Source organism: Numenius arquata, chromosome 14 (assembly GCF_964106895.1).
Source record: "Numenius arquata chromosome 14, bNumArq3.hap1.1, whole genome shotgun sequence".
Lineage (NCBI taxonomy): Eukaryota > Metazoa > Chordata > Aves > Charadriiformes > Scolopacidae > Numenius > Numenius arquata.
In genome coordinates this window covers 228,923-247,916 of record NC_133589.1, presented here as the reverse complement: position 1 = coordinate 247,916, position 18,994 = coordinate 228,923, and the positions used below count along the sequence as shown (strand labels likewise).

The window sequence follows — 18,994 nt, the reverse complement described above, 5'->3', positions numbered from 1 at the left end:
CATCCCAACTGCCAGAAACTATCCATTTTAAACAGAGTTTTTAGAATAAAACATGTGAAAATAAATAGCATTTGCTTAGAATTCCCAGAGCAAGGAAAATGTCCCAAGCTAGCAAAACCTTCAAAATCAGGTCCCTATAGCCTGACCCTCAGAGGCAGTTTGACTCACAGAATTTGCAAGGAACTGCCTGCACATCTTTTAAGCTGAAAACTTTTGGGAACAACTTGCTTATAAAGTTTGTTATTAAAGCCATCAGTTTAAAGTGCAAAGTTCTGACAAGGTCTACCATAAACCCTGTTGCTGGAAAATGGCCTATGCAAAAGCAGTAAGGATTTATGAGCTTTGAGAGGAACATGAAAGAAATCCAACCAGAAGTGATACATTTTTTTGTGGACTGTTATCCCTTTAAACAATAGTTAAATGCTGTTCAACAAATGCAAGGTTGTGCTGCTACTGAGAGCTTGATTCCCAACACAAAGAGCAGTTGATGCAGACAAGCGTGGCTATGGTTACAAAAATGAACACAAAAATTAATGCAAAAAGTAATCTCAAAAAAAGTTTATTAGCACGATTAAAAACACGTGAAGAATGACAGTAAGAGAGAAAGTAACTTAGCATGGAAGAATATCCATTTCAACAGTTTATATTCAACAAGGTCTGAACTGGGTGGATAACTTTATTGCCAGATTTCGCTTCGTTTCTTTAAGAATGGTTCACATTTTATCAGTTTCATCATTATTAGGACTATTGCTTTTGTTTGAATCTGATCCCTGTTGCAGGTAAGTATAAAAAAATATCGCCCATTACTGCTGGATTGCAGAATGTACTGTTGGTTTAAGAGCTGGTAAAAAAAAAGAAATTCTCAACTGAAGAGTCTGTTTAAAAAACCACCTTTTTTTTTTCCTAATCACACTACAAAGAAATACATTAGTATTTTGGCCTTTAAATTTCTTACATGGTATTTATTTAGCATGGCAGTCCCCAAATTCCCTCCCTTTAAGTAACCATAAATCAAACCTCTCTTGCAGAGGCTGCTTCTTGGGTTAGATTCTGGAGATTTACTTCATACACGCTTACACTGGCTTGAGGACGAAGACAGCATCGTCTAGTACATAGTAGTCATTATACATATCACCTTCACATAGGTACGGCAGTCTGGTGAAAGCCTCTATGGCAAAACCAGCTTTACTGAACACTTCTGGCAGGCTATTCACCTGTTCTTCCCAAGTGTGCCCTTTGATTTCCAAAACTTCTGAGGGCTTTTCCCACTTGCCACCTACTGAGAAAACAAAATGGTTTTGTTTAAATTACAAAGAAAACTTTGTTGTGTTTTGCATTTTCTTACAGAAAGCATACTACACAGATTAGGTTCCATTCCACTCCAAACAGGAGGTTGACAAGCCATTTGTAGAGCTGTTGGAAGATCAATTCAAAGTTTTACCTATTGTTCAGAAGCAGCTCTCTTTTGTGACATTTTTAACTGGCAGCCCCGAGACTGGCTGAAAAGTAACGTCCATTAGTGAGCCTGGTGTTCAGCAGACATAGACAGGCAATTTAATGCTTTTCCAGCATTATAAAATTCTTTCTTTATGCTCACTGTCTGGCCAAAGATGGCTTCAGGTAATTACAGTAAATCGAGCCAGCAAGTTGAAAATTATGCTTTGCTGTGAAGCTTCCATCAGCAGATCACCACACTTTCATGGATGGCTACAGAACCTTTGGTCCTCCAGTGGCCACCTACTAGCTGATACAGTAAAGACTGCTAGAGTCATAAAAAATTAAGAAGCTGAACACTTGTATCACATTGGAAAACCCATTGTCATTTGTTATATCTGATAAAATAATCTGAAGGTTATAGGCACAACTCTCAGAAGTTCAAAATTTAAAACTCTCCACCCATTTTTCCAGTAACATCATCCAGAAATAACAAGTGTTTTCTGGTTTGATCTGTACCTTTAACCAGTTTGCTAAATGCAGTTATAAACACCCTTCTAAACAGGAAGTTCTAAATCTTGTGATTCAGAGCGTTCTGCAACTCCAAAGATTTCCTAAGTTCCTCTTCCTTTAAGCAGAATCATTTCCAGAAAGATACAAGAAATGGCATCTTTCAACAAATTAAAAAACCTCCTGATGCTGGCATTTGACTGCATTCTGTACGGTGCTGGTAAGACTTTCGTTTAAGCTTCTTGTATTTTCCCATGTAATAGCAGTTAAACAAGACTGAAAAAGTTGTGGTTATGATTTGCAACATAGCTACAAAATAAGGGCAGTAAGAAGTTTTGCTGAGAATCAAGCTAATTTCTGCTATCTTCATACAGCTTCCAAATTAAGCAACTGTTAGCAAATGCTTTTTCTTCTGAAAGTCAGAAATTACAGATTACAGGAGCATTTCAGGGTCAAATTCTACCGCACGTCCCTGCAAAGAAGGGTCCCGCAGCCGCACCGTGGCTTCAGTGCAGCTGTGCTGTTTGGGAGGAAGGTTTGGGAAGTCTGGCAGCCAGTTTCTGCATGAACTGGAGCCATGGAGCCCTCCTCTGCAAGGCCACCCAGAGCCCTGGGGTGAGGGGAAACGATAAGGGATCAGCTGTGGAAGCACCAGCTACTGCCTCTCACCACCCAGGGTGCGAGGACAGCAACAACTTAGATTACCACAACCTTCAGATTGCTGCAGCTGCTGTGGAACGGCTCTGATGTTGATCTGACACAGAAGCAGAGTTTCATTTTATTCCTGTAGAAGTCAGACACTGAATCTGCTTGGATTTGGTCCATAGAACACTCAGGGAGAAAAATGATGAAGGGTCAATGCTGATTGTCCACAGTGGACAAGCTTATAAATTGTGTATCAGCAGTAGATTAAGAGACTTCAGTGTATTTTTCTTATAATTTGTTATTTTCTAGGAAGCAGAAAAGGATGCTGTTAAGCTTCTACCTTCATTTTCACTGCAATAATCTCAATTCCGTTGTTCAAATAACTAAGCAATTTATTTGAATATAATTAAATATACTAAACCAGTATTTAAATTATGAATTTCAATAAGGACTTAAAAAAAAACTCCCAGACTAGTCATATTAAATCTTAGATTTCAGTTCCTTAATTAGAATTCTCTTCTCTGATTAACCTTCCTTTTTTCTCTACACACATTTTTAAATATCAGAACTAACAAGCAATATTATTATCCTTAGAAACCCAGAGTCAATATATGTGATGAAGTGGAAGAATGTTTAGGAACTACTGTGAATTCTAACCAATGTTAGGAAATGGCTGTTATAAACGCCTCCATTTACATGATCTCCACTGCCTGCCATCGGGCTGTCTGACTTGACTCGCAGATCAGGAACGGCCGAGGAGAGAAACCATTGCAGAACTACTACTCCAAGCATCTAGACTTATGTCACACAACATCCCCAAATACTCAGGACTAATCTGAGGCAGGAAACTACACAAAGTATTCTTTCGGTCTTCTCCACAGCCGAAGGAGACATTCACATTATTTTAGATGTACGAATCTTCTCTATACTTTTTCAGAAAAAAGTAAGTTAAGCACATTACCACATAGGTAAAACTGCTAAATGAACGCATGGGCAAGCTGTAGGAATTATCGAAAGTTTGCTGGAAAGAACTTTAAAAATGCCAAGTTCAAAACACAGTTGGTTTTCCTCCTTTCCTCCAATGAACCAGAAGGTTAATTTTCCTTTTAGATTGTGCCTTGCTTTTTCCCTGTCCCTCATGCTACCAGCTGTTTATTCTCAACAGGTGCTGCAGAAACCTGTCAAGTGACTGTAACACAACCCAGATTTCAGGAGGCCGACCACTCCATGCACACCGTGTTCCTAACATGTGCTTTCTCTGCCTCTGGATGCTCCTTGTCCCCACCTGAAGTGCTATGGTTTCGTTTTTTAACTAACAAACATGAGGATTTGTGTACTCCTGGATGCACAGATCATCAGAAGTACCAAGTACATGTATTATCAGGAAATAACTTTTCACTTCAGATCAATGATCTGACTGTAGACGACAATGCTGTTTACATCTGTGGAATAGCATTTTCAGATTCAAGTTCACCCCGTTCTAAACAAGTAGGAGGTGGAACAGTACTAACGAAAACAGGTCAGTTGATAATTCCTTCTTAATGAAGTATCTTAAAAGAAATGAATTATCTTTCCTAAATACTCCCTTTACTTCCACTTTCCAGAATGGCATTTAAGGTGGAAATACCAACAAAACTATTAGGAGGACTATGACTATATTAAAATATTTATTAAAACCATGGAAGGATTCTACAAATAAGCATCTTAATCTTGTTTGCTAATTAGAACGTTCTGTCATACAAGGCAAATGACTCTAGAAATCTATAAAAGAAAGAAGTTTTGTATTCTGTGTTATCTAACAATACTCTACATCCTCTTACATAAAGACTTCAATGTCTATCAGAAAGGAAGTATCAACAGAAAAACGAGAAGTAGAGAAACTGACATTTAGTGGAAACAGGCGCCAAAAGTAGAGGGTCCCAGAACCGGGGATTCACTGGGCCAGCCTGAGCAAAAAGTTTTGGTTCTGAACCTTTGTATTATTTGCCTTCTAGTTAAGAAAGTGATCTGACTTCATTAACTACATTTCAGTTTTACATGACTAAAATAGAAAAAAAACCCCAAACCACCAACTAGTTGGATTATTGCTTTCCCTATATTCCTTCCTTCCTCTATCTGATAGCACTTCTCAACAAAGGTCTGTAAGCTTTATTCAGATGTTCCTTCACAAGAGCAGAAAACTGGATTCTATTCTCTGTCTACTCCTCAAGGAAGGGTTCATAATCAAAACCAAAAAGTCCCCATTGCCCATGCAAACATTCACAGAAACAAAAGTGATGTCACTAAGGAATTCAGACTGAAAATGAACCAAAAAATACTGTCGGGTTTTTCAATTCCTCAAGAGGAAGGGAGGTGAAATGCAGAATCCTAAGAAAATTATGTGAATCTGAAGAACTGTCCTTTACTCTAACACTCACTTTTAATCGAGGAGCAGAGAAGCAGCACAGCAACGGAAAACTCATCTTCATGATCATCGCCTTGTCCTTATTGCTTCTGTACAGTACCACTGTATTCACACTCCTTGTAATCTACAAGGTAGGCTCAAAGTAATTCTTCTGATTTTGTTCATTTTGTAAATCTAAGCAGTTTTAACATCTCCATAAGGAGAAAAATAAGACATTCCTAGATTCCACAGCTTTTATGATTAAGTTTTAAAGAGGTAGTTGAAGATCACACACTGCACACATCTGCAAACTTGTGTGGCGCATACCTGTACTCCCAACAGCGACCACATTTTCTTTTTTCAGTAAAGTGTCTAAAAGAAAAGGTATTCTAAAGTTAAAGTTATCCTGAGAGTAATTATTGGCACGTTGGACATTATCTGTCAAGGCACACTCAAAAAGCAGAACTAGAAGTCACCACTGTAAGTCATAAACTCTTTGGATTAGTTTCCAGCAAAAGCAAAATAATTTAAATTTACTGTAAAAGTATTTGTGAGCTGCAGTAAAGTTACTGCAGACTGACTTTGCTTCTGTAATAAAATTCAATTCATACATCATAAATATACGGAATAAAGACCTTGGTAAAATTTAAAAATATCAGCAACATGGAAGAAGTTTTATGCTTATAGGAAAAATTGTGTTTAGTTAAAAAAAACCAACCACACCCAAAGCTGCAACTGGAATCTTTACATAATAATGAGACTTTGACATGACAATGAGGGCTTCACAGTCCTAAATGGTATGGTATGGTAAAATGGTTCTTTGCTGTAGTGATCAGTGTCTAAGCATAAAGACAGGACAGATTTTTGTTTTTCTTCAAACTAGGTGAAGCAGTATAGTGGGAAAAATGAGTCAAGCCTTCCTCAAGGGGAAAACCTGATATCTGAGATGCCGTTGGTTTATTTTTGAGAACTGGGTAGTGCTTCAAGCAGGTCCCACTGCCCTCAAAGCAAAAATACTTGCACTATCTACTACCAGAAACTGAAAAAGGCCTTCGACACTTGAAAACTTCCCTGATTTTTCAATGGTATAAGCTGATCTAATGATTTATCTACACACTGTTGATGCTGTAAAAGGGCAACACGTTTAACTATTTTGCTTCTCAGTTGGCTTCTCATCTTATGTTTTAATCAGTTTTTATTTTATCATCCCTCTCTCCAGTTAAAACCAAAGCTGCTAAAGAAAAGCGGGAATGAAGACCAAAGAACAGAGAACTGTGTATGTTACCACTTTGCTTCCTTTGTCTGTGATTCAGAGGGGGTGGATTTTATGTCTTTAGGTATACTGGGCATCAGTTCTGTGGTTAATTGATGATTCAGCTAAAGAGACATTCAGAGCTATTAAGGCTTCACTTCAGATTTGCACAAAACTAATTAATGATTTTGCATTTAACTAAATTATTAATTAATTTATTTTTAACTAATTGGATACAGGATAAAGTCTATCTATGTAAAGGCCATCTCTAATACACAGCTTCCTTTAGCTTAAGTAAGTTTTGTTCAAACTTCTTCTGAAAATAACAGGTTTTGCTAATAATTCTTTTTTTTGTTTAAATGGTGCATTCAGGTAAGCCCTCATGTATTTAAAACAGCTCTATTAAGAACCTCTGTCACCATGTATCCTTGAATAAAAATCAGAAGCAATACATTTAAATATCCATTAAAGGTATATATGTTAAGAGATGTAATGTTAATGTAATTTAGAACCCTTCTGCCTACCAAACCGTATGCTATTTAGTAACATTCCCAAAGATAAGGAAAAAATCAAAATGATAAAAGGCAGAAAAAGATGTTTCCCTCAACTTCAAATGTAGGATTGACCTAAAATATTTTAAATAACTTGCAGAAAATCAGTAGTGGACGAAAAATTTTTCAAGCAATTGCCCAAGAACTTCAAAAGCAGAGGTATGCTGAACATTGCCAACAGCCTGTAAGTATCTATAAGCCAATACTGAAATTCACGGGGGAAAAAGAGGAACTGTCAGGTTTTAAGTGTATCATTTCTATTTCCTCTGGAAATAGATATTTCTTTGTTCATAAAATGGTTTGTGTTGGAAGGGATCTTTAAAGACCATCCAGTCCCACCCCCCTGCCCTGGGCAGGGACACCTCCCACCAGACCAGGTTGCTCCAAGCCCCCTCCAACCTGGCCTTGAACCCCTCCAGGGATGGGGCAGCCACAGCTTCTCTGGGCAACCTGGGCCAGGGTCTCACCACCCTCACAGCAAAGAAGTTCTTCCCCAGATCTCAGCTCAATCTCCCCTCTTTCAGTGTCAAACCCTTCCCCCTCGTCCTATGGCTCCCCTCCCTGATCAAGAGTCCCTCCCCAGCTTTCCTGGAGCCCCTTTAGGGACTGGAAGGGGCTCTAAGGTCTCCCCGGAGCCTTCTCTTCTCCAGGCTGAACCCCCCCAACTCTCTCAGCCTGTCCTCACAGCAGAGGGGCTCCAGCCCTCCCAGCATCTCCGTGGCCTCCTCTGGCCACGCTCCAACAGGTCCATGTCCTTCTGATGTTGGTGGCCCCAGAGGTGGAGGCAGCAGTGTGTGGGGGTCTCCCCAGAGCAGAGGGGTAGAATCATCCCCCTTGCCCTGCTGGCTGCTGGGGATGCAGCTCAGAGTGTGGGGGGGTTTTCTGGGCTGCCAGCGCACGTTGCCAGCTCATGGCCAGCTTTTCTCCCCCCAACACTCTCAAGTCCTTCTCCTCAAGGCTGCTCTCCATCCATTCTCCACGCAACCTGTATTTGTGCTTGGGATTGCCTTGACCCATGTGCAGGCCATTGCACTTGGCCTTTTTAAAGTTGATAAAGATCTAAGAAAAGTATTCTGCACAACAGTCAAAGCCATTATAAAGCATTCTAAATTACTATACATATACATTTATATATATGGTAGTATATACCTATAGAATGTATGTATGTACATTTAAAAATGAAGCTTCTATATATTCATATTTTCCCAAGAAGAGGTCTCAACAAGTGGTTCTAGACTGTTTGGTAAAATGCATAGAGCTATTAAGAGTTCATTTTTGAAAAATATTTGTATTGTATTTATTTATGTATTGTAGTTTCCTCTTGCTCCCTTAGCCTAGGGTAGCTAGGTGACAGAAATATAACAAATCTGTTATAAAAACTCTACAACATTCTTACAGATATTCCTCCCTCCTTCAACTTACAGAGCCTAAACTAAGTATTCAACATCAGTGGGTAAAGCCACGAAAATTATTTCATCATTCCAAATTCAGGCCAGTAAGTCATATATGACCATATGACAATAATTTTGCACGTAAGTTACAAAAAAATGACCTTAGAAGGCACATGTATTTGCAAGCAAAGAAAATGGCTTCAAAATCCTGCTTCAAAAATGTTACTTCTCAGAAACAGTGTAAATTCTTTCCTATTCTGAGCATGGACCACACCACTTCAGAGATGCAAGGAGAAACCAAAAGAAACATAGAACAAAGTCAAACATTTCTCCTCTATACATTTTACTTCATTTATTTCCATACAGCTCCAATCGTTTTCCTCTGTCATTACCCCTTTAAAGACTTCGTCTGACATCACCTGGTCCCTGGTTTGAGCATCAGATACGAACGCAGTGAAAATAAGGGATATGTTTTACTGCCTCTGTGCTCCCTGGAGATTAGGAAAAGCCAAAATTAAAAGAAATAGGGTTTGTATCCCATAGATGCCACATGGACAAAAGCAACTGGATAAGCGGGGAGAAAGAAGTTTACTGAAACAGTAAAGAGATGGAGTTTGCCTCAAAAATGAAATTCTGCCTTTATTAAAAAAAAAGTTCACATCAGTAACGAAATACTTCTTTGTTTTTCTCCTAGGATGATCTGGAAGATGACACTGTTTATCAGAACAGATGAGTATGTGCGGCAGTTCAAATTGTTCAGTATTTCTGATGGAAGCAAAGAGGCAGATGAAGAAGTTAAGCTTCTTCACAGATTTCCTTTGCTTTAAAAAGAGAGGAGAAAGCCTTGCAGGGCAGCGTTCCTCAAGAGTATTTTCTAAACAGATCACCAAAACCAAGTGCACTGTACATTACATCTGTGTTATATATTATTCCCATTTTCCATTCTGCAAGAATAAGAACTGTAGAAAAATACTTCATCTTTCATAAGATAACTGCTAATGCTTCATAAAAGTTTCCTTTTTCAGTTTATTTACTTCTATATCTTTTTTCCTTTTTACGTATTTACATGTGTTCCTTTTACATGAATTGAGCATTTGTGAAAGATGTATGATAATTGAGAGCAACGGAAAATAAACTCATTTCATAGGTGAAATTCTGGTTTTAGTCATGTTAATGTGATAGTTTTTGATGTAACAGATACACAGATCAACAATTACAGAGTCTTAACAACAGCTTAAACAGAGCAAACCCTACATGTTCTGTAGACAAGCAAGCAGAAGAACTAGACAATATAAATACACATACTAACATGGTGAAGCTCATTCGGAATGGGAGCGTCTTCCGAGCCTATTTAGGAAAGGGAAGTAGTGGTCATAGTGAGAAAGTTGCTCCTGCAATATTAAAATTCACTTGCTGAACAGACAACCCCCATCTTCCAGTCCTACTATCCAAAGTCAGGATTACCTGGAGCACCAAGTTTTGCCTTAACGTGCCTGCTCAACACAGATAGAAGCATGAACACAGAAGTATACTACCTAGTCAAGGTAGTTTAACTTTTTTTTTTTAAAAAAATAATACTTCCTTTTTTTTAGCAGTTACTACCTAGCCAATCTACAAAAGCAGCACTTTTACAAGAGATCTGTTAGTATCAGGCATTCTCCCTACTAAAGAACAGCTGCATCTTTTATCATCATTGAAATAAAGCAAGGGTTTGTTTAGCAAATGAAATGGCATTTCTCAGAGTCGGATGAGAATGACAACCGAGATAAAGCACAGGTCCCTCTAGCACAGTACTGTGTTTCCAGCTCAATTTAGTACCAAGTATTTCAGGAAGATGGAAAATACACCTTTGTCTTATTACCCGTAAGTCAATCACAAGGACATTAAGGTGTTAGACAAGAAAATTTCACAATCCCAGGCTGCTAGTATTTACTACTTCTGAAGTATGGTGTCACTCACATTTTTACCTTAGAGAAACTTAAAGCAGTCTACTCGTATGGTATCTAATAATGCCTTTATACAAATACGATGTCTATGTTAAGAAATACAAAGGATTTTTATATGACCCTATGGGACACCTATTAAAAACATGCAGTTACAATAATACATGGCCTTATGTGACTAGGCTAATACCTTATAATTCATCTGGCTTACTTGCCAAATTTAGACATGTGCAACAAGTGCATTATTTGTTGTTCTGCATGCTGAAAATAAAACTCTGAAAAGCCCCAGAAAGAATTTATGATTAAGATACTTTGGACTCTAGGTGTCACTGTAATTCCAGAAACAGTAAGCACAGAAACATACTTTACTTCCTCCTCCACCTTCCTTTGTTCTCTTAAAGCAAGTTTCTGTAATTAATCTCCCATTACATTACGTGTAATAACCCAAATATCTCATTTTGATTCAAATAATTTATCCATCTCTAGAAATTGATCTATACACTGATCAAACACCTTACCTGCCTCATCTCTTCCCCATTTGCTCCCCCCTCTAAAATTCAAGTTTCACTAGGCAGGTCCACACTGTTTTTAATTAGCTGCTACAAGAAGTTACTTGAGCCATGAAATGTCCTCCTCTTTGAATGTTCCAAGTATATGTTTTTCGTTAAATATAAAGCATATGTACGTATCAAACACTTCTTAAAATACATCGTCTTGTAGAACAGCTGAATGAAAATAAAGAAATTCTATAATCATTTCTACATCACGAAGACAGTCTGGCAGTTTATTGTCTATTTCTTTAGACTACAGTTAAGTAGATCTTAAATGGGGAAGCTTCAGTGGAGTGACAGTAAGTGTTGCATGTGCTGACTTGCACTGTCTAAAGAAGTTTATATGGGCCCATATCCACAATAGTGGTAAACAGACTGAATATGTTTTTAAGTTTCAGAATGAATTAAGGAAACAAAACTGCCTTAAGCAAAGTGATTAATCTGCCACAACTCACCACCACAAACAAAAGTATCACTTTGGCTTACAAGGCATCTTACAACAGCTTTCAACTTTCAACAAGTAGGAATGACCGAGCTCAACAATGACAGTACAGGTTTCCAGTCCTTTGGGATTTTTAAATTTAACACACTATTCTCCCACCAGTACACTGTAGGAGAGGATAGGGAATATAAGCGAACTTAGAGTAGTTTCTTCCTTAATTTATCTACCTCCTGTTGAGCCAGGAAGTTGCATGTGGTTGTCACGTGGTTACCAACAAAACGCACAAAAGTAGATGCTGGGTGAAATAATGATTGCAAAACACAATGACATATAGTTTTGAAGGCACACAAACGAAAAAGCCACCCAAATAATTTCTCAATTCCTGCTTCTAATATGCCAGTGAAAGACTAGAAAGACATTGCTATTATTCAGAATTTTAAATACTTTTTAAAAGAGGAAGCCATATTGTTCCACATTATAGGAACAATAAGTTGAACCAAATATGCTTGAAATACCATACAGATATATGTCAACCCCCCAGCTCATTTAAGACACACTACTTTTCAGAATGGTTACAAAATAATATGCTCAAATACCGTATTTTAAGCAGTTCTTCATCTGATGGCATTACTTTTTATACTTAAAACTTTTTTTTACCCCTCCTCCCACCAAAATACCACTGGCCTCTAAAAAGAGCAAAGCAGATTCAGTTTGATGCATTTGTGATTGCCAGAATGTTAAGGTTGTTAGTTGTGCATTTTTGGGGCACGCATGCCTTTCCACAGACAAGTCTTAATACTCAAGGAGAGCCAGTGTCCAAACGATGACTGATGAACACCATACTTCTGGAATTCAAACCACCTTTAGGGTGCCTCAACCTGAATCCACAATCACAGACATGTAAAAATAAAGTTTCTAGTCTTTTTTGAAGTTTAGTCTTACGGACAGATTAATTTGAAAATCTCTCACGTATTTCTTTTAAAATGCAGCTAGGGGAAATAATGGAATTTTGGCACTGAATTTTACTTTTATGTTCCAGTTACTTACACAATATAAATAGTGGTTGATACTTCCTATTAGTAGGGGTCTGTATTTTACTTTGAGAGCTCATGTTGGAAAGTGAATGTTACCTCCCTGTGATTTTGAGGTGCAGTTCATCTGGAACACTTGAAACAGTGTGACCTGAACAGCTCTGTTCAGCATTACAGACAGTTCTGATGGTTTTGCTCAACGGTCACTAGAGACAACTGGGGTGACCTACACGACAGCAGCAAAGGGTCCTAATCAGAGATGAGTTTTCCCATGTTGGTCCAACACAGCTCAAATGTGGCAACCTGCAGAACGGGATATGTGACCTCAATATTTGAGCTTTTTGTTGGTGCCAACAACATATGTTGGGAAATTAAGTAAACAGCTTACAGCATGTGGCCTATTTACCTACGATTTCATACTTCTGAACATGCACCATACAAGTTATTTGTAAAAATCAAATACAAGCATGCCAATTATTTATTAAACATTTAATTTGGGATACTATAACCTACAAATGTTTTCTTTACCTATGTAAATAGGTACTAATCTGTGTACTTACCATTTTCCACATATGGGTGAAATGGCAGAACTAATGCTAGAATGACTCTGCCTCTAGTTGGCTCCAGTACACTTCTAATATCTTTTAATACAGTCAGTGGCTGATCACAGCGATCCAGCAAATTCAAACAGCTGATAACATCATACTGAAATCCTATGTTTTGCCATTCATTTATACCCAGCACCCTAAAAAGGGAAAGAGATACAGTCTGTTAAACAAACACAACCTGAGTTCAGAGAGAACCTCTGAAGAAATTCCCTATGGGTGTGTTGATAGTGCAGGTAAGATCAGCCACCTAGGCAACGAGAAGAGGCAGACACGATCCTTCTGGTCTTTTGGAAAAGAAAACTAAATCGACAATGGGCATGGCTATATATCCAGCCATACGAACCTTTATATTGCCTTATAGTCATCAGGCAACAGAGGAGACAAAAAACAAAACCCTAGGTATTAAAAAACATGTGTTGTCCTAAATAAAACTGAAAATGCTTCTCAGGAAACAAGAAAGCTGAAATTATGATTATGCTGCCTTTTATCCACTCTGATTTACCAGAGTGCAAACCCAGAGCGCAAAGCAGCTGTTATGTTTCCACTCAAAGTCAGGCGAAGAAACAAAATCCACAGTTCCTTCATTCTTTGTGTTGAAGTTGGGGGATATAGTGCCCGAAATACTAACCATTAATCAAAAAAACTGGATCTGCTGCCTACAAGAACCTCCAGGAGCTATGACAAGTGCATGAACAAAGTTCTGAAAGTGCTGAGGTTTTTGTTACTATATATTATTCAATTTTAACAGCAGGAGCTAAGCATAGCAAGTATAAAAGAATCTTTACACTGTGGGATTAGACAGACACAGATTATTGAGATATTGCTATTACCAGGATGGTTTGTTTTCTCTGCAGTACCTCTGTTTTCCTCTTGCAATTTTGGACCTTTGAGTTATACTATTATTCTGAATTTCATCTTCCCGTCTCCCTTGAATAAAGCAATTTACGCAAGCTATGAAGAAAGAGACTTCAAAAGAGTCTTGCCTATTTTGTCTTAACTGATAACAGGGAACATCCACATAACAAAAGCACTGGTAACAGGGAACATCAGATGTGTTTGTTTTCCTGCTTTTGCATAGGTTAACCTTTTCCAGAACAATCAAACAATACAGGAATTCACTGAAAAGACTGAATATTCATTAAATATTACAAATAGATTACTTTGCTGTAATGTCCGATAGAAAGGATGTAGGAATTATTCAGTACAATACCTGTATTTCTTCTTCTGAAGCTGCCATATCATAGTTTCAGATAATTCAGTGGCATAGATTTCTTCAAAGTGAGGACTCATGACTTTAGTGACTTCTCCATCCCCAGCCCCTAAATCAAGAAGTCTGTGAGATTTCCATTCTGGATTTATTTTAAGCAGTCTTTGAAATTGTTCTGGGGAAAACACAAACATTGAGCCTCTTCCCAGCAGCCTGAAATGTAAAAATGAGAAATGACCAATTTGGTACAAACTTTAACAGAAAGGACAATAAAGTAATTTAGAATGTGCTTTGGCAGCAACCAGTCACACATACTAGCAGACAAGGTCACTGCTCAGATAAATTTTAAATCCAGTTCAACTCGCCTTGCACTTGTCAGAGATCAAACACAAAGCCACATGCAGTTACAGTGGGTAAGACTTCAGGAGGAATTTGATTAGGTGAGGAAGAACTCATGGGGTGCAGCTCAAGAAAATGATCGCTAAAAAAAAAAAAAAAGGAGGGGGGAAGAGAAAGAGAGGGAAAGATAAAGACTGAGCCTTATTTGTCACATTTGCAGATTTGAATCTCTGACACCTACCTTAAAAAAATAGATGATATAGCAGAGGAAATAAAATAGCTGCAGACACAGGAGTATGCACAATGAATGAGGAATAGGATGTGGAACTAGGAGGGAAGCCAGGGAACAAATTTAAAGAAAGGATGGGGGTAACACTGCTGGAGTGGCAAAAGACATTTTTTTAATTGTATGTTACAATGGCTTTTGCTGCTATCTGCAGATCTTGCATTCAACATGAAGAGCTGTGGAATAGAAAATAGGCAACTCATTAAGGAACTGGGTAGAGGTGACAGTTGGATTCCTTATGGACTAAGTCAATGACATATCTGCCCGAAACCGTTTGAAGACTATATAGTGACAGATTTCAGCTGTCATAGCACAATTCAGAAGATGAAAGAGCTAGGAGAACAAGCAGAGGAAAAAGAACTGGTCAGAAATAGACTGAAAGTAGATAAATACTATTCTTTAAACTAATGCTGGATAGCAGGTTAAATAAAGACAATGAACAGAAATCTTTTATGTTCAAGGGGAAAAAAAAGGTAAACAAAGATAAAAAGAATCAAAGAATAAAAAAATGTGAAGAAGAGGCAGCCTAGGGAAGATTGACTGTACTAAAAACCAAAGAAACAAACAGACCAAAAGGATAGAGTATACAAAGTCATATAGAAGAAACTAAAGCAGGATATTAAACGTATAAAGATAAACAGAATACAGCCACTTTAAGTATAACCCCCTTCCAGCACACTTGTGTCAGCCCACACTGTATAATTGGCTCATAGCTATTATTCCTAACAGCACTATGAGGTGTTATTCAAAGACTGGAGAGCCTTTGAAAAAAAAATGGAAGAGAAAGGAAGAAGAAGAGACCAAAGGAACCCTTACAAAGAGCTATCAGTAACTAAGAACACCACAGGGAAGCTCATAAAGTCATCTGATCAGAAAATAAGAAAAAAGATTATTTTTTGAGCCTTAGTAGATGGCTACTATCCTCATAGCAGACTGTGCAGAAGTATGTAATAGATGCAAAGGTGGGGAAGGTGAAGAAATCAGGTAAATGTAACAAAATGCATTATTCGTAAGGTCAAAACTGATAACCTGTTAAACATATGTCTGAATGGGGTGACGTGAGCAAAAAAAAGGCACTGACTTTCTTGGAAAAAATACTAGGGCACCCATGAACAGCTAAACTCCTCTGCAATCACAAAAGAGACTGATGCAATAAGACTTGGAGAATATTGTTTTATAAACTACTCTTTTCCTGCCCTCCTGACCTTTCATCAGTAAAACACGCTACATCAGAAGTCACCTGTTCAAGTACAGTTTACACACAAACTGAGGTTAAATTAAGTTTTACAGAATAACAGAAAGGACCAAATTCTGTTCCACGTTAGTGTTACCAGACACAACACTCGACCACCTTCTGTACTGTTCAGAAATGTGCCTAGGTTTGCAGTGGGTATGCACACACTCGCTGCTAGAAAGACTTTGAGATGCAACACAGAACTGACTGGATACAGCCACCTTCAACAAGGACAGTCACAGTAGTGATAGGGCAGTAGGTAAAGGGCAAGGGGGCATGGGAAAGAAAGCAAAGGGAAGGAGACATTGTCCAAGACAAAGAGAACACTCTCTTATTCCGAAGGAAATTAATACAAGTAATGGTTATAAAATACTATCTCTTACTAATTGCTATTACCTCCTCCATCCCCCCATACTGGGAATAGTGTTCTTCAATTGAGAGGGCTGGGTGTGAAGAGCACAGTTAAAGCACTTCAGATCTGTTAGACTAGCAAAGGAAAAACTACAAATTTAAGAAAAGCTGACAGATCAAGTGGTAGGGCTGAGTACTAAATCCAAACTGTATTTAGTTTACCTAAGACTGACTTTTCACTTACCCATTGATAGATGTTCTAGACATAAAGAGGCTAAAAATTGAGGACACAAAGGAGTGGTAGAGCTGGATAAACAGCCAGCCTGATTTCTCAATGCTGTTGATTAGGAAGATCTGTGTTCCTTGGTCAAGGTAACTCTGGACAAAAATAGGCTGAAGGGATTCAGACAACTGTTCTGTGTTGCAGACATACCACTAGAGAAAGAGATAAAGGATCATTACAAAGTTCAGCAATATAAAACCAGTAGTAGTTAAAAAAACCTGAATATATGGAAGGCTATTATCAATTTCTGTAAATATAAACATTTAGGTTTTCCAACAGACTTTTCAACAAGCTTAAGGATTAATTTAACTTAGACTTGAATTGTAATCAAGTGAGGACCAATTACTTGCCAAGAAATAATGCTTTTAACTTTTGTCTTAATCATTACTCTGTACTTTGAAGAATTTTACAAAGTAACTTTCCTAGAAAGCACAGGTCCTCTATGGAACAGCACCACACTTATAGTATGAGGTGGGATAACATTGTTCTCTATCTTCCAATTCATTCTCAACTTTTCCCTAGGCATCCTCTGAAAAGAAATCAGCAAGTGCCATTTGCAGTATTTTTCCAGGAAAGGAGATAAAGAATCCAATCAATACTTTAGACAACAGCTTGTCTGTCTTAACAGCGCTGCTGGACTACGTTTCTTCAGGTCCGCAATTCTTTTGAAACAATAATGTCTATGAAGCTGCCTCCCAGCATCTCTACTAAACAAAGGATCAGGTTCCCACATCGAGGGAGTCATCGGTATCAGCTGAAAGGCAGTTCTATACTTTTATACTGGTAAAACGCAAAGCCCAATCTAGAATGGGCCAATGATTCCTTTTGCCTCGTGTTACCTGGTAACAACCACTCCTATACAAACTAAACTAACTGATACACAAGCTATTGTTCAGTTAATTGTGAAGAGAAAGGTAAGCAAGGACTCCATCAAACACCAACCCAAAGTAGCGAGGGCAAGACCCTTCAGCTGAGGAGTGAACGTATGCCGCCTTAGGTTTACTTCGACAGCCACCTACATAACAGGTACATTTCTGGCAGAATCAGGCTCCCAGCTGTACTTTCAAACACACCTGTAGGTAGCAGCAGTGATCCTTTCCTCTAAAAACCAGATTTTGAGCAAGCCTGTACCACAGGGATCCCCGAGACTGCCAATTTATGAGTTTAGGTCTTTTCTCACTGTGGCGCAGTGCTAGTTAAACGAATCAGCATAGTCCAGGGACTCCCAAAAGGAATCCTCAGCCAATCGTGAAAAACCTCTAAAGCAGCAGCCTGCGTACTTTGTCCATCCATCTTCAGAAGTGGACAGTCCCAAGGAGCCAAGCACTCCAGTAATGGATCAGCTTGAAGAATTATGATGCATAATTATGTTCTTCCTTTGTACAGCAGTCCTCAAGTGTTTATGCTACGTCTTCTCAGCTCGGGTCTGTATGTTTTACTTAGAATAAGTCAGTATTTTCCTTTAGCACTGGGAGTTTTTATTAGACCTTCTGAACTCCTGTCAGATTTTCAGTAGCATTTTGGTAAAAGGTAGTGCAGATCTGAACATATTCCAAATGCAATCGTACCATATAATCATTGTACAGCAAGGGCATAGTCCCTAACTTCTCCACAAAGTACTGATCCACATGCCTTTACTGCCCAAACACAGCACGAACCCTTTACTGCAGCCGTTATCACATCCCAAACTCATCTCCAGTTTGCTGTTCCCAGGCCTAGAGCTTCAGTTTCCCAGCTGCTCGCTGTTTTATTTTCCTCTAGCTACACCAGTATTAATTAACACATCTCTGCTGTTGCAAATCCATCCCATTCCACACCACCCGCGAACTTCACTCGAGCGGTGCTCGCCCACGGGCTCAGAGGACGGTCTGCATCTCTCGGGAGCAGCCCCGACCCCGACCCGCCCTTACCGGCCCGGGGACACCGCGCCTCTCCCCGGCCCGCCGCGGCCCCGCAGCCCGGCCCGCCCGCGCCCCCAGTGGGCTCCGGGCACGTCAACTTTCTCCTCGGGAAGACCCAGCCGTTCCCTCTCTTTGTCTGGCGCTGCCGGCCCGGTGCCCCCCTCAGCCCGCAACAGGGTCCACCTCCCCGCGGCGGCCGGTACCTCAGGGCGCCCCGGCAGAGGAGGCCCCGCTGCCCCCGGCGGAGCACCCCGGCTGCCCGGGGAAGCGGGGGGAGGCCGCCGTGCCTGCCGGCGGCGGACTGGGACCGGGGAGGGAGGCGGAGGGGGGGGGGCGGGAGGAGCAGCTGCCCCCGGGGCTGTACCTGGTGGTTCTCCCCGGCGCTCGGGGCGGGCTGGCCGCGGCTGCCCATCATGTTCACGTAGAGGGACCGGGATAAAGGGCTCCTCAGGTACCTGGCGGGGCCAGACCACATCCTCCTCCTCAGCGCCCACAGGAACAGGGTGTAGCAGCCCAGCCAGCTCAGCCACAGCCTCATCGGGGGATGGGGCGCCGAGTCACCCCCTCCGGCTGCCGCCGCGTCTCCGCTCCATGGCAGCGGCGGTGCCGGCAGCACGCGACTCGCCCGGCCCGGCCCGGCTCCCCGCGGGGC

At 39.9% G+C, this 18,994-nt stretch overlaps 2 protein-coding genes across 3 annotated transcripts; one reads left to right on the top strand and one right to left on the bottom strand.

The window, feature by feature from the left end:
• Positions 1–544: 544 nt before the first annotated feature.
• METTL9 (methyltransferase 9, His-X-His N1(pi)-histidine) lies at positions 545–18,994 on the bottom strand. 2 transcript variants are annotated; one of them, XM_074158603.1, is made up of 5 exons: positions 18,707–18,994; positions 16,403–16,593; positions 13,952–14,161; positions 12,694–12,878; positions 545–1,279 (listed from the first exon to the last, which is right to left on the bottom strand). In XM_074158603.1, the coding sequence occupies exons 1-5, from the start codon at positions 18,878–18,880 to the stop codon at positions 1,074–1,076; spliced, it is 966 nt and encodes a 321-aa protein (XP_074014704.1). In that variant the 5' UTR covers positions 18,881–18,994; the 3' UTR covers positions 545–1,073. The 2 variants fall into 2 exon arrangements, with proteins under 2 accessions (XP_074014704.1, XP_074014705.1); XM_074158604.1 differs by having other exon boundaries at positions 551–1,276; positions 18,707–18,880.
• Positions 2,069–9,310, top strand: IGSF6 (immunoglobulin superfamily member 6). Its single transcript, XM_074158696.1, has 6 exons — positions 2,069–2,164; positions 3,755–4,108; positions 5,024–5,124; positions 6,192–6,248; positions 6,876–6,959; positions 8,861–9,310. Exons 1-6 carry the CDS (start codon positions 2,098–2,100, stop codon positions 8,897–8,899), a joined length of 702 nt encoding a protein of 233 aa, XP_074014797.1. The 5' UTR covers positions 2,069–2,097; the 3' UTR covers positions 8,900–9,310.

Coding starts and splice junctions, on each gene's coding strand:
- IGSF6 (XM_074158696.1), top strand. CDS start 2,098: ATGGCATCTTTCAACAAATTAAAAAACCTCCTGATGCTGGCATTTGAC. Junction 2,165..3,754: donor CTGCATTCTGTACGGTGCTG/GTAAGACTTTCG, acceptor TATTCTCAACAG/GTGCTGCAGAAACCTGTCAA. Junction 6,960..8,860: donor CTGAACATTGCCAACAGCCT/GTAAGTATCTAT, acceptor TTTTTCTCCTAG/GATGATCTGGAAGATGACAC.
- METTL9 (XM_074158603.1), bottom strand. CDS start 18,880: ATGAGGCTGTGGCTGAGCTGGCTGGGCTGCTACACCCTGTTCCTGTGG. Junction 12,879..13,951: donor CTTCAGAAGAAGAAATACAG/GTATTGTACTGA, acceptor TTCCCTTTTTAG/GGTGCTGGGTATAAATGAAT. Junction 1,280..12,693: donor TCACCCATATGTGGAAAATG/GTAAGTACACAG, acceptor TTGTTTTCTCAG/TAGGTGGCAAGTGGGAAAAG.